The 15,584-nt window shown below is 36.4% G+C and overlaps 1 protein-coding gene across 9 annotated transcripts in view; it reads right to left on the bottom strand.

The window, feature by feature from the left end:
• Nucleotides 1-15,584, bottom strand: part of HDAC9 (histone deacetylase 9) — a 1,064,374-nt gene that overhangs the window by 379,499 nt on the left and 669,291 nt on the right. For 8 of the 9 annotated variants that reach the window (XM_079931741.1, XM_079931736.1, XM_079931740.1 and 5 more), the window contains one exon: nucleotides 6,472-9,242. In XM_079931741.1, the coding sequence (XP_079787867.1) occupies nucleotides 8,928-9,242 (315 nt within the window). In that variant the 3' untranslated portion in view covers nucleotides 6,472-8,927. Of the gene's footprint in view, nucleotides 1-6,471; nucleotides 9,243-15,584 lie in introns of those variants that run through there. The other variant, XM_079931742.1, reaches the window with a different exon arrangement.

Below are 15,584 nucleotides of genomic sequence, written 5' to 3' on the forward strand. Positions count from 1 at the left end.
ATTGAGATATTGTATTTTTATCTAAAAATGTGTGTCAGATATTATAATAGAAGTAATAAAGATTGATATAGAATACAAATTATGAAAAACAATTAGTAAGTTTTGAGTAATATCAAATAATAAATTCATCAAGAAAAAAATTTCCACCATTTACCCCTAGTTGAAAATGAAAATTAAACAGTAACAATTATTACTAGAGCCACCTTAAAGAAAATGTTACTAATGGAGACATTCAGCACAAGAAATAGTCCAACAAGTAAACAATGAGTCTACATTTCATATTAGAAAACAAAAGTGAACCTGTAATCATAATAGGGAAGAAAATGTCCTTTAGCCATTAAGGAAACTGAGTAAGAGAAATGTAAAACAGAAATCATTCAAATGGCATTTAATTGAGAACTTCATAGGTTCCTTGTGTGGTTCCAGGAACCCTGATATTTTCCCTGGCTTCAAAAGGCAAAAGGTAATAATGAAAGAAAAAACTACAAGATAAACTGTATGGAACTGATTTCTAAGTTGACTGAATAATTCAGGCGGGTTAGAGAAATCAGAGATGGCATAAAGGAGAAAGCAAAGAAAGGTTTGAAAAAGGAAGTTAAGCGCTTTCCAGATAGTGAAAAAAGCTTGATGAAACTCATGCAATTGGAATCCCAAGTTGGAAATTTGCTTTGCATGGAAAGTGATTAAGTTAGATTGGGAGGGATAAGTGCCTGGTCAGAATATAAAGGTCGAATTACGAGGACTGAAGTTCCATGATAACATTTAGATAAAGATATTAGGAAGATATTACTGTATGTTCTGCCATAGAGAATGGGAAAGTGGTATTGGAATTTCACAGTAAGTTAACTGAATTAATGTAAAGAGGACACTGATGTGGAAGGAAGCTCTTGCAATGATAAAAAAAAAAATAGTTTTAGTATTAATTATGTTAGTGACTAGGGAAAGCAGAGCCAAAGAGAGAGTAAAGAGATATGATGGCTGGAAATCAGAAATAGGAATACCAACTGCTTATAAGAGATAAAGAAGAGGAGATGATCAAAGGTGGCTTCATGATAATCCATCCCAGAGTCTAAATGGTGGTTCCAAAGACAGAAATGGAAGAGTGAGAAAAAACAGCACATTTTACAGAGGATGAACTTTTACTAACTTTGAGATGAGAGTGGAGCAATGAGTGTACTGTCTTTAAGACTGACAGTATTAACAAAACACGTGATAGACTTTGAGTTGTCTTTAAGGTAAAAAAAGAGGGCTTCCCTGGTGGTGCTAGTGGTTGAGAGTTCGCCTGCCGATGCAGGGGACATGGGTTCGTGCCCCGGCCGGGAAGATCCCACATGCCGCAGAGCGGCTGGGCCCGTGAGCCATGGCCACTGAACCTGTGCGTCCGGAACCTGTGCTCCGCAATGGGAGAGGCCACAGCAGTGAGAGGCCCGCGTACCGCAAAAAACAAAAACAAAAACAAAAAAAAAAAAAAAGAAAGAGATCTTTAAACCTTTAAACCATTAACATGCCACAGATCTCTTCTAACACAGCATTTTATACCTTTATGTTAGACTAAATTACAGCAATAGAAAGATACTGGCAAGAGCAAATACTCATTTGTTCAGATTTTATAGCCTACCTATTTCCGAAATGATGTAGTGAGATCTGTCTATTAACATGAGAGGAAGATGATCTAAAAGCAGTGGTGTACAACATTAATGTAATGTGAGCCCCAAATGTAAGCTACATATATAATCTTAAATTTTCTAATAGCCACATTAAAGAGGTAAAAGAAAGCAAGTAAGATTAATTTTAATAATGTTATATAACATATTTAAAATATACTATCTTTTAATATGTAATGAATATATGTCATCATTACTTAAGTATTAATATATTTCTATACTATGTCTTTGAAATCTGGTGTTTATTTTACGCTAAAGCATATCTCAATTCATACCAGTCACATTTTAAATTCTCACTAGCTACATGTGGCTACCAGTTTGAAAGTACAAATACACAGTTCTTTGCAGAAATTCTGTCAACAGAGGAACAAAGATCAAAGACTTGAACGTAATAACTTCAACATACAATTTACGTGCAACATAGACATAAGTAAAAATGAGTAACCAGGGCAGAATTTTAAAGCCACATAAATGAAGAAAAATAACTTTGATTTTAGCTTTTAAAGATCACCAGGAAAAATAAAAAGCATTTAACGGAAAAATAAACTTAGTATTTTCCTCAGTTTATATTAGCTATATTAAACATCAAGATTGTAGCATTTAACTGAGAAGAAGAAAAAAAAGAAGCACCATCAAAAGCTAGAAGGCAACAAGAGACAACATCAGGAACGGTGGAAAAGCAAGACCAAAATCAACTAGGAATGAGGAAAATGAAGATGATGGATGAGCAAGTGGAGTTTGTTAATCAGTAAGTTCTTATCTCTTTAAAAATAACACAAAAGCATGGAAGAATATTTTAAAATGTACATAACTCAAAACAGATCAAAGACCTAAAAGTAAGTTATAAAATTATAAAATACTTGGAAGGAAACATAGGTGCAAATCTCTGTGACACTGGATTAAGCAAACATATTCAAAACAAAAGAAAAAATAGATGAATAGACTTCAACAAAATTAAAAATGTTTGTGCATCAAAGGACACTATCAAGAAGATGAAAAGACAACCCACGGGATGGGAGAAGATACTTGCAACTCATATAGCTGATAACGGTCTAGTATCCAGAATATATTTAAAATCTCTTACAACTCAACAGTAAAAAAGACAAATAAGCCAATTAAATAATGGGCAAGAGACCTGAATAGACAGTTCTCTAAAGAAGATAAGCAAATATCAGCAAATAACCAATAAATAAATGAAAAAAATGTTCAACATCATTAGTCATTAGCGAAACAGAAATCAAAACAACAATGATCATTTCACATCCACTAGGATGGCAACAAGTTAAGAAAAAAAAAAGGAAAATAACAAGTGTTAGAGAAGATGTGGAGAAACTGGAATGCCTCATAGATTGCTGGTGGGAATATAACAGCCACCGTGGAAAACAATTTAGCAGTTCCTCAAAACTTAAACAGAGTTACCAGATAACCCAGCAATTTCACTCCTAGCTATATACCCCAAAACACTGAAAACATGTTAAAATAAAAATCTGTACACGAATTTTCAGAGCAGCATTACTCGTAATACACAAAAACTGAAAACCACCCAAATGTCCATCAGCTGATGAATGGATAAACAAAACATAGTATATTCATACAACAGAATATTGTCCAGTCATAAGAAGTACTAATACATGCTGTAATGTGGAGGAACCTGAAAATATTATGCAAAGTCCAAGAAGCCAGACACAGACACATAAAAGGCCACATAATGTATGATTTCATTTATATGAAAATGTCCACAAAAGGAAAATCCATAGGAACATAAAGTAGATTAGTGGCTGCCAGGGGTTGGAGGAGTGCGGGATGAAGAGTGTCCACGCTTAACTGGTACAGAATTTCTTTGAGTTGATGAAAATGTTGTGGAATTAGGAAGTAGTGATGGCTGCGCATCATCGTGAATATACTAAAACCCACTGAATTGTACACTTGAAAATGGATAAAATGGTGCATTTTATGTTATATGAGTTTTATCTCAATAAAAAACACAAAAACAAAAAACAACATACCACAGTAGCTCAGAAATTCTGAGGAAAAATAATTTGCCACGTCTTGGCAAACTCCATAATAGACCAGGAAATTATTCTATTAGAAGAGAGAAGCAAAACAGATAAACACTATCAAAGAACTAACAGCAGTAAATACAGTAACCTATATTTATACTACAACTATACTTGACCTATAATTAACATGCAGGTGAAATATACAAGAAATACAAGACAGTCTTACGAAAACAATGAATCAGAGAATCAAAGAATCTTAGGTAAAAACTATTAAAAATCAAGACGTATTTTAAGAAGTGGTTTAGGGCCCTTGGCCATCTCCAGAGCACTGTTTCTCAATCAGACTCTCCCAAAGGGCTTGAAAAATGTAGATTGCTGGGCTCCCAGTCAGTACAACAGGATCAGAACCTCTGCAGGGTGTGGTCAGGAATCTCAATTGTCAACGTCTTCCCTCAAGACAATTTTTATGCACTTTTCAATAGGAAAACCACTTAGGAGGTCTAGAACTCAAGACAAACATCCTTTTTTATTTATTTTTTTTTACAATACTATATACAGACTATTTTATGTCAAAGTGACTATCAAGTGCATCTTTGATACGTCAAAAAAGTTTTTAAAGGCAGTGTCCTGACTGCTTAGAAATTGAAGTCTCCTCCCCTTCGCTGGGGAATGAAGGTAAGAAGTGGCAAGGGAGAGCTGTGAGCTGGTTGAAATCTTGTCTCTTTCACTCTCCCCAAAAGTTAATTCCAAGTGCAGTCACTGTTTCACCCCATCTCAGGACTGGCTCTGGTCAGAAAAAAAGGGACTCACAAATTCTCATGATTCTAAACAGTTGAACATAATGTACAAGAATTAGATTGCTCATCTGTGAATTAGAATAAAAAAAGAGTCCTGATCTCCTAACTTACAGCAATGACTGAAAGAGAAAATGGATTCAAAACAGTTTGGAAATGCAAAGAGAGAGAGCGAGACTTGGACATGTAAGAAGAACTGTTGCACAAATACAGCTCAGTGGTAGAGGCTGAGAACAAGGGCTTCAAACTGGAGCTAGACTGTCACTAACTGGGTGACCTTGACCTGATTTGACTTCTCTGGGCCCCAGCGCCCTCATCTCTACAATGAGACAATAATATCTACCCTGTAAGGTTGTTGTGAGGACTAATGCTTTAAAAGATGTAAAGTGCTTATAACAATACCTAGTACATTACATATTTGCAATAGTTAAAAGTCTTTTTGTAAATCAAGATGGTCCCCCAAAGTTGCATTTTCTACACCCTACAGTTTATAAGCCTTAAAGAAGTTACTTTAAATGAGAATAGAGGCCTTTTAAAACCTAGATAGATTAGTTCTGTAAAGTCACATTCCCAATATCCTGCTTCATTTGCCTGACTTCTTTGATTGCCTGCACACACCCACCCCTTACTTTCCCTTTAAAATCCAGTTGGAGGAATGATCAATAATAAAGGGGATGGTAATCTACCTCTCAAACTCCTTCTCTAGTATCTCTAAGTCCCTGATTATAAATGCTTATAATTTGTACACCTGGATTATTTATCATTGTTCACCCATAATTATACACCCACAATTGTATATTTCCATTAGTGGAAAAAAAATCACAAAGGAATGCCAAATTAAAAAAAATGCTGTTGTCCTCCTATATATCCGTGGAGTACCAGGCTTCAAGAAAATGTTTAGCGTCTGAATTCCTTTTTAACGTACTTTAGAAAAAAAGAAGTATGAAGCAACATAAAAATTTCTTAAAAACTGTCTTTCTTAGAACTATGGAAAGTAGCAGTCTCCATTTCAGCAGCCACCTTCACCAGGGAGAAGGCAGCTCTTGACTATCAGAAGAGGAAAGCTAATGGTTATTCATTTCAGGTCCTGGCAAAAACTATTTTTCTGAAGAAGAAGTTTCTAATATTGATGCAGTTATCAGTCCCTGTACATTTTGGAAATCAGACACACAGTATAAAATCATTATCTAATTGATTCTTCCAACTCTTTTTTGAGGATCTCTAGTACCAAGTTAATTTTGTAATTTTACCGTCCAAAGGCAATTTTCAGGAAATTATGACTAGCATCAATGGTATTTCCACAATTCTGACCAAATTATCTAGTTTACAGCACTATGGAATGATAATCCATTTCATAATACTCAATGATATTAGCTCCAGAATTAGAGTAGCTTTACCTCATGTGACACTATTGAAGTTTAAAGAGAATCAAAGAATATAAAACAAATATTTTTAACCTATTGAACCAAATACACAGTAACACATTATGAAGTACTGACTAGTAAGTTTTGCTTGCAACTGACCAGAAAAGGAAAAGGAACCCTTGGATGTATATGGTCCGGTTCCCTTCACTTGAGTCAGGCTCCTTATTCTTCACACTACTATTATAATAATTGTTTCCATATAAGGGGAGGTCATTTAATTACTCTTTTCTCTTTAAATTTATGTACTGTCACTTTATACTTGTAGGTCAGGTCCTTACTGTAATAGATATAACTATTATGATACACAGAAAATTATTCATTTTAATATTTTATTGAGTGCTTGACATATTCAAGGGATTATATTAACCTTTTTAAAAATAATTTTTTAAGTTGAGCAAAGTTAGGAACTGATATCTATTTATATAAAATTTTATATTTAGAAGTTGACATCAAAGATGATAACATACGAAAAAGGCCACGCGGGGAAAATAAAACTGCAACAAATTTTACATGTGTTTGCTATGTGACAATGGCTGATGTAAACAGGTTAAAGTCACTATTGCTGAATTTATTATTTTTAATGGCATTAGAAGTAACTGCTCGAAAGATCTTTATTTTCTTGTTTCAACAAAGAATGGCAATATATTTTGGTATATGAGACCTAGTGCATGAGCTTCAAATTCGATTAAATATATCAAGTTTACACAAAGCCATATGTATGAAAGGGGATCTTTTAAAAAAAACTTTATTTGAGAAAGGAAGAGACTTATAACAGAAGGCAAGAAGAGAAACATACAAACAATATATTTACAACACAAAACAAGAGATCACCTTCAAGGGTGTAAATTATAATAAATACAGTAGATTTTAAAAGAGACATTTATCAATTAGCTCTAAGATTATTTAAGTCCAGCTTTCCTTTTCACTGGTTCCAGGTAGTTTCTTGATTAAATTCAAAGACTATCAAATTCAAACAATTAACGTCCACCAACTGTACTGATGAAGCTCTCTCAAATGACATTATAAAAAATAGGGTTTTTTTTTTGTTTGTGATTACATATCTTTGCAGTAATATTATACAAAAGCCTGCTCAGCCACATGTTCCTCCCCAAATAAAATGTATTTTAAAAGATGCACTATCCCTTTTTTATGAGATTGAAAAAAGACTTTAAAGAAAATGTATATTTATGAGATGGGAAAAATAAACAATTTTATCTTAGGAATGTCATATTTTTAATGCAAAACAACTGACAAAAAGTCATTTTAATCTGAAGGAATATACTAACCAAAATATGTTGGTAGTAGGAAGTGTTGCCTATTACAGCTATTTGTCAAATTATCAGGACTTTCATTATATGGAAATGTTTTAAACTTTCTAACTTCTAGTTATGTTAATTTAATTTGAATGGAGACTTTTTAAAAAAGGATAATGTATCTTTAGCAGTAAGCTTTTTTAAGAAATATTTTAAAATGTCACAGCAAAATGTAAACAACACGTGCCAGTAACATACAGTTGTACAAGGTCTACATTTGGCAAAACTGCTATATCTCCTTTGAAACAGGATACTACACCTTAAAATGCCTTGGATTTAGAAATATAAATATTTTAATAGAAAAAAACCTCACAAAGATTCTAGGTCAATTTGGATTATCCATATTAAAGGGGTCTTAATACAACGAATCTTTAACTAGCTTAACAAAAGTAAACCTATAAAACAAGGTAAACATATCAAAAGGGAGTATGAAGGAAATGTTCCAGTGAAAAGCTTCCTTAACAATTTCCCTACTTGTGGTGTTATTTTCTTAGACAATAAATCAATTCATAGAGTGCCCTTTAAAAACAGAGAGAGTAAAACACTATCCTCCGTTTTTTTTTTTTTTCCCTACATTCCTCAGTACATGAATCACTTGGACTTCCTGTTTCCACAAGGCATTTCCTGTTCGGCCTCATAGAATCAGTTTTCTGTAGAACAGCAGGAACCTGACAAAGAACTGACTTAAATAAACAGTCTACTGTTGCCTTCAAAGTTGTTTGCATTTCATAACATCAAAGGACATAGTCCTTCTGAAGGTGCATTATGTACAAGTAGATTCTTTTGTTAAACCTAACTTTCCTAATTTTTTATTTGCCAAAATAGTATGGTATATGCCATGTCATTATGGAATTATATTAAAGAGATCCTAGTGACAATGATTATCAAACATGATACACCTTCTTCTTTTAAACACGATTTTGACTTCATATCAGATAATAATCACACCGTTACTATGTTTTCCACAACTGTAGATACAATACAGTATCTGATTGGACCATAATGCTGCACATTACTTCTTGCCAACATTTGCATCTGCTTCATTTGATCTTTTTCAATAAACAATGTTATCAAATAACACAGGATAAAAATGAAATGAGCAGTACTAGGTGAGACATAATGTAATATTTAAAATAGTGCTGTGCTGTACTTTGCATCTATATATTTAAAACCACCTCTATTCCTAAAATTTTCAGTTGCAATCTATACAATAACCTAGGACTACTGGCATAGTAACCAGAACATTTCACTTAACAAAAAAAGAGAGAGGAAGGAAGGGCTGACTACCTTTAACAGGGTTCAAGACTGTAGTATGATACATTATGTACAACAATGTGAAAATTGAATTCTGCATATCAAAAAAATCAAGAACTAATAGAATGTTTCATTGACCAGACTGGGAAACTATATCCAGCAGTCACTGATCTCAACAGATAAACTAAAAACAACAGTGATTTCGTTTTCCTTAGAAGTAACTGGTGGGGCAGGCTTTGGGATGAATTAAAACCCTATTACTTGGATACTGATGTAGTATAATTTTAGTGTAACAGGTATTTCCTTACCAGTAGAGTTTCAATGAAACCTTGATATCTATATAGAGATCAGTATATAGAAAGATCTATATATAGATATATCTGCATTAGAATCCTTAAACACTAAAGTCAAATCATTCAGAGATATAATAGGATAGGAAATTATATCCATTTACCAAAGCCTGCAATGCATTTCATATTCAGATAATGACTTTAATTACAAATCCTGGAGCTAAATCTTTGCCTATTACCTGTTGCATAAAAGCAGCCTGCTCCCCAGATTCCATTTCCTGGATCTGAGCATCTTCATCACTGTCCACTGGTTCCTCCTTGACCTTCACAGCCCCAACTTGTCCCAATGCGTCATCCACACAAGCACTGCTGTCACTCCTAGTGCTGTTGCCACTAGAGGGCGCTCTGTCTTCCTGCATCGCCTGGTCCCCCTGAAGCTCTTCCTCCGCTTCCTCGAGGTGACTGCCTGGTTGCTTCAGTTGTTCAATAGATTTCGAAAGCAGCTAGAAGAGAGTGTTCAGGGGTTCAAAATTCAATAGTTCTTGGTGGTAACAGAGCAACAATAAACACTTTGATTTCTTATGACTCTACTTCAGTACACTCTGATGTCTAATCTCTGAACATTCCTTTCACAATGAATTTGTATGCAACAAACTTCCTCAGTAGTACTAAATCTGAAGCAGTCCCATCAATTCCATATTGTATTGGTGTCCTAGACAGGGAATGAAGTCTTTAAGTGGTTTTTAAAACTACATCACTCTTTTGGAAAAAAGTAAATAATAAACTTTTTCTATGGAAACCACAAAACTTTCACAATCTCATTTTCCAACAAATGGCAACCACTGTAAAAGGCAGAAGCACAAATGCTAAGGGTTCTTCTTGCCTATTAATTTTCCTATACCTAAATGGTCAAATGATAAAAGACCTTCATATATACTTCTAAAACATGGATATACTGATTTTGAAATCCTGAACTTTAAAAAGATGTGGAATTAAAAAAAAATTGACAGCACTAAAAATGTTTTATAAACATATCCAAATGTAAATTAAATAACAGGAGAGAGACAAGGAATTCTTTTTAATTTGAAAATTATTATTTAGACCTTTTATTTTGTAAATTAAATCAGACTTAATCTTCAGAAGTGTATGAATTATCATTAAAAAAATAATTGACAACACACCTATCTTAAACAATAGCAAAATGCCATAGTATAAAAGCTCAGTATATGGGGAAAAATTCTCAAGATGATTCCATCTTGTGTAGGCTTTTTGTTTTATTTGACAAGGACCCTATTGACTGATCATCTGCAGATCTTGAACTGTGTTTTCAAGAGTGGTTAGAATTTTCTGCTGAGTCAGTGCCCATGTAAGCAACACACCAATTATTATTAATGAGCAGCACGGTTAGAATACCACCACAAAAATCATGAATACAGATTTTTCTATGAAAAATTCAAATTTACCTCCCACTCACACCTAACTATGTTTTTAAAACTAAACACATACTGTAGAGTTAGAATACATAAGAACTCAAACTTTGCAGGGTGTCTTTAACCTCTCAGATCATTCCTCCAATGCCCTGCATACGCTGACAAAGCCTTTCCATTTCACTGTAGTATAATTATCCTGGGAGTTTTCATTCATTTGTTCAACAAATATTTACTGAGTACCAACTATGTTCAAGACACCCTGCTAGGCACTGGGAAAACAGCCACTGCCCTGCCCTCATGGAGCTTATAGTTTAGAGTGTTAGAAAGGCACCAAATAGATACATAAATTTGTTCTTCTTTTCAAGTGTGGTAAATGAAAAAAAACAGAAACACAGGGTGTTAAAAGAAAACAACACACTAGTTGGTATAGGAGGGGAAGTGTGGAGTATGAAGGAAGGTTTCACTGAGGAAGGTCTATGTTTAGGCTGAGACATGAAAGATGAAGGATGGACAGGAGTCGTTGGGTATGTGTAAGGAGTGGAAATCAGGAGCACTTCTGGCAGAAGGCACAGTGTGTGGACTGAAAGAGGAGCCCCATGCGTTTGAGCCATTGAAAGGCCAGTGGGGTTTGAGCGCAGGAAGACAGGGAGAGAAAGCTGGAAGACGATTTTGGAGAGGGTAGCACAGTTTATAATATATTTGGGTTGTGAATAAGCTTCTAGAGAAATAAAATATAACTTAGGATAAACCATATATAAGACCTAAACATCACTTATCCTAAACTAGACATGATCAAGCGAAGAGAATACATACCAATCAAAACTTATATCAAAATGAAGAAGGTAAACTTAAATATTAATTTCCTTCGTGCCTACAATCTAACGTCTATTGTTCCTGGACAGTTAGTATAAGGAGAACATTCATCCCACCATGCTTTAAATGTTTTTAGGTACTTTTTAGGAAACTATCTGCAGGACTTTTGTACCAATCGTGAACACTTATCAGCTCTTCTTGTCTTAAATACATAATAACTTGAACACTGCTGAGATTTTGGAGGAAAGAGACAATGTAATATTCCTGGACTCTGACTACACAACTGTAAAATTCCATTTAATTGGCTAGGGGAAAAAAACATCTAACACCACAGAAAACGAGCAGAGTTTTAACTGAAAAGCTCCAGTTTTAGCTGGGACACCAGAGATAAGAACATTCGGTGACAAACACCCACTCATTTTTTCAGAGAGAGAGAGAGACAGAGAAAGAGAGAGAGAGAGAAAGAAAGAGAGAGAGAGAGAGACAGAGAGGTCATCAGCCAGGCCTACAACTTTGACCTCCATCACTAACCTAGGATGACATACAAGAGCAGGTTAGAGGATTTTGTGGGGAGAAGAGATTTACTTAGAAAAAGTACTAGTCAGGTGAAGGAGGCTGCAAGAGCCCCTCAGAAAGACTATCTGCCAGAAGACTGCTGCAATTCATCTTACGGATGGATGTACTGAGCTGTAGAAAGTCCCCCTCTTGCTACCAAAGCTTCGCTGGAAACGTTCACGGGAGCTATAGCTCATCAGAGCTGATGGGCCAAGGATACCGGTGGGTCAGAGACGCCTCCACAAGGTGGTCAAACAATCCTGCCCATAAGAGCCTCTGTGAGGGCAAAAGAAAAAAAACTCTATGGGATGTGTGGCCACAGAACAGGAACTAAAGGCCATTCATGAAAGGTCAGCCAGAGAGCACATGACCAGTGTCCAGGAAATGCCACATCAAAAGTTTCTGCTGGGCTTCCCTGGTGGCGCAGTGGTTGAACGTCCACCTGCCGATGCAGGGGACACGGGTTCATACCCTGGTCCGGGAAGATCCCACATGCCATGGGAGTGGCTGGGCCCGTGAGCCATGGCCGCTGAGCCTGTGCGTCCGGAGCCTGTGCTCCACAACAGGAGAGGCCACAACAGTGAGAGGCCCTCGTACAGCAAAAAAAAAAAAAAAAAAAAAAAAAAGTTCCTGCTTCCTGTGGGTGACTCTGCATCTTATCCAGCTTCTGGATGTTTGACTACAGGGAGTATTTAATAACCAAGAGGAAGTTACAGATGCCACCCGCTAAGTAAAAAGACGTTCCTGTTGCTATTTCTCTCCTCAGCTTCAGTTCCAGCGTGGCCTCTCACTGCCTTGACCTCCTAACCTCCAATGGTCTTGTCCTCCACCCTACCTCAGCTCCCAATGACCTGGTCTTCGTTGGTAACTGTACACTCTCCTAAACCTCAATTTCAAACATCATTTCTTTCTTCTGGCTCACCCTCAGAATATTCTGACCCCAATCATTCCTCACCACTGGAGGGTCTTCCAAGCTCCCGAGCCTAAGACATTCTCACTGCCCATCACCGCCACCGCCCTCGTTCCCCGACTTCCTTCCTTGAGGGACTAGGTTCCATTCTCCATCGATAAAAATCACTCGCTTATTATCTTCAACTACCCTGCCCTTTGCAATATGGATTTTACTGTATAAGTAAGACTTCTAACCTTGGTTAATACTAAATCCCTGCCAAACCCAAGCAGCTGAATAAGCTAGGAAACAAATAAACAAATTACAGTCATGCTGAGTGTTTTTCTTCAAATTTGTGATCGTAACCCTCAAACGGACCCTCAGTGCTGCCTGGAAATTCTAGTACATTTCTCTAGTTAATTTTCTCCCACTCTTTCAATGACTATTTCAAATTACTTCCTCTCTCCTCAAACCTCTAATATCCAGACCTCTTCCTCACTCCTGCTACCTTTGCTTCTTATTTCGGTGAGCAAATAGAAGCACCACCAGAGAAACTCAACATTCTTCTACCAAACCTCCCCACTCACTCTTCCTCCTGTTACAGTGAAAGAAAGGTCTGCAGCCCTATCTTAGTCAACCCCTCAGCTTAATGCCCTGGGTCCTATCCATTCCTGCAGTTATCCACTCTGTCCTCGATCACTCATTTCCATTCTCTGCTGCAGTACTTTCACTTGGACACCTTCAGTCTTATCATCCATTTTAAATGAAACCTCCCTTGACCACCCCCACCCCCAAACCCATTATGTACCTTCCTTCACAGTAAAACTTCTTGAGTTATTTCTCTTCATTGTCTTCATTTCTCTTGTCTCATTCTCTTTAGAGTTCTCGCCAACTAGGCTTTCATCCACACTATTTGACTGAAATCTCTCTCGTTAAAGTCAATAATGACTGCATAAATACCAAATCCAGTGGCACTTGAAATAGGATATTAACAGGTGCAGTCAGGATGAAGCATTTTAGAAAAGAAAACATGACAAAATCATAGCATCTTTGAAAGTAAGAGATTGATATTACTAACAGTGGTGTAGTCAAAGACGAGACAAGATATATGTGAATTTACTGAAATATAATTTCCTACAGATAGCAAATACGTCAAAGAAAATCTTTAATACTGACAAAATGCTGAGTGGTTACAGAATAAATCATATGTACATTTTAACAGAAAACCTTTAACAGAAAATCCGATCTGTTAATGTATTTCTGAGGTCACCGGAGTGCCCAGAAATCACATCATTTAGTCCATGAATCACATTTGGTATTTACCACCGCACTGACATAGCGACATACATGAAAGTGTGTATAACAATTTCCAGTGTACAACACAGAAACAATACTGTTTGTTCCGGTGCCTCTGGATTCATCTACGCTTCTGCTGGACTAAAGGAAACACGAGGGAGAAAAGTGCCAGAATGGATAATGCTATGATAACTGGACAAGAAGGCCAGACGGCAAAATGATCTCTTCCAAGGGCAGAACTCCTTACGGGTTTGTAAAAGAAATGCTTCTTGACACGAAACTGTGACTTATGAGTGGAGATCATATAGATATAAAATGTTGGAATTGGAAATTTTCTAATAACATTCTTCAAATCCTTATTTTATAGAGAAGGAATTTCATGCCCAAGTGAAAGCCGAGTCATCTACAGAGAAGAGAAGACACCTAGAACTTTTTATACCCTTCCACTCTGCATTCTCCTCTCAAACGGCTATATTCCAATGACAACTGAATTCATATAAACAATTCCAATGTCTCCCCTGAGCTCCAAACTTGCATATTCAGCTGCTTACCTAACGTCATCACTTAGACCTAAAATATCCAACAGGCATCAGAAACTTTAAGTAGCTCAAAGATAACCTTTATTCCCATTGCACCCAAATGTATTGATCACCTAATTTTTCTCATCTGAGTAAACAGCATTACCCAGTGGCACGAGTCTAAAATCTAGGATTTATCCTTGTTTCTCTCTCACTTGTCTTCATAAATATCTGAAAACTTAATTAGTGCTTAGCAACAAAGCTTTGACACGTTTTTTTCCCCCAGGTTATGAGGCGAATGCCAGTATCCACTTGCATAATAACTACTACTTTTTCACCATTTATGGAATAAAACATGCTCTTTGTGAAGTTTCAAAAAATACAAAAGAAATAAATGGGATCTCCTGGAGACCGGTTTGCAAAATATAAATGCACAGAGGGAGTTAACCTACACTTATTCTTTTTAGATATTTGACTCAAGCTGTTTTTATTTAAACAGTCAAATTTGCCGGAGTGGAAAAATCAGCAATAAACATCAAGAAGATCTGCAAACAAAAGTCACAGAAAACCTGCCTGCCAGTTTGACTTATTTCAGATTTTTAAAGTGAAAAGCTACTTGTTGTTATTTGTAAGTTTCTGACTATTTACTAGGAAATCCAGTGTTTGGACTATGTTGTCTTCTATGTGTTTCTGAACTACAAATGTGACCATTACAAAGAAGGTATGAGCAAACCCTTTTCTAATTTGTACTGTTGCTGAGTGGCCCCAGCTGCAGGGAGGAGCTGTCTGCTTACTCTCAGTGGGGTGGCAGGGTCTCTCTTTGGTTGAACATCTGGAGGTGATCCCCCAGCAAAGCTGAGCTGTTGCCTTGCTGGCTAGAAAACACAAGAAGAAACATCTGTGTGACAGATAAATGTGTAAGCCTGTGTGAGTCTCGGCTGAGGCCCCATCTGTAAAACACACTGTGTGTCATTCGTCTGACACCAGGTGAGTTACTTTGGTAGGGAACCCAGCTGAGATGAAGAAGATGACGGCTGAGCAGCTTCTTCTACTCCTTTTATCTGTGCTTTTCCTCATCTGTCAGCATGTCTCTGTATTCTCCATGCTACTGTACAGCAATTGTACCAAACACTAAGAATGCTGCAGGCGGTCCATCACCATTTGGGTTTGTAACACACACACTATACACACTTACACTGGAGAGTTTATAGACCAGATAGCATGATAATTTATCCAAACTGCTCACAGCTTCAAGTATTATAACTCGACGCTTGAATTCTTATCAATCCCTGCTAGGGTCATAACTATAGCAAGTCCACAATTTCAATGTTTGGACTTTGTTAT

This window comes from Stenella coeruleoalba, assembly GCF_951394435.1.
Source record: "Stenella coeruleoalba genome assembly, chromosome: 9".
NCBI classification, from domain to species: Eukaryota; Metazoa; Chordata; class Mammalia; order Artiodactyla; family Delphinidae; genus Stenella; species Stenella coeruleoalba.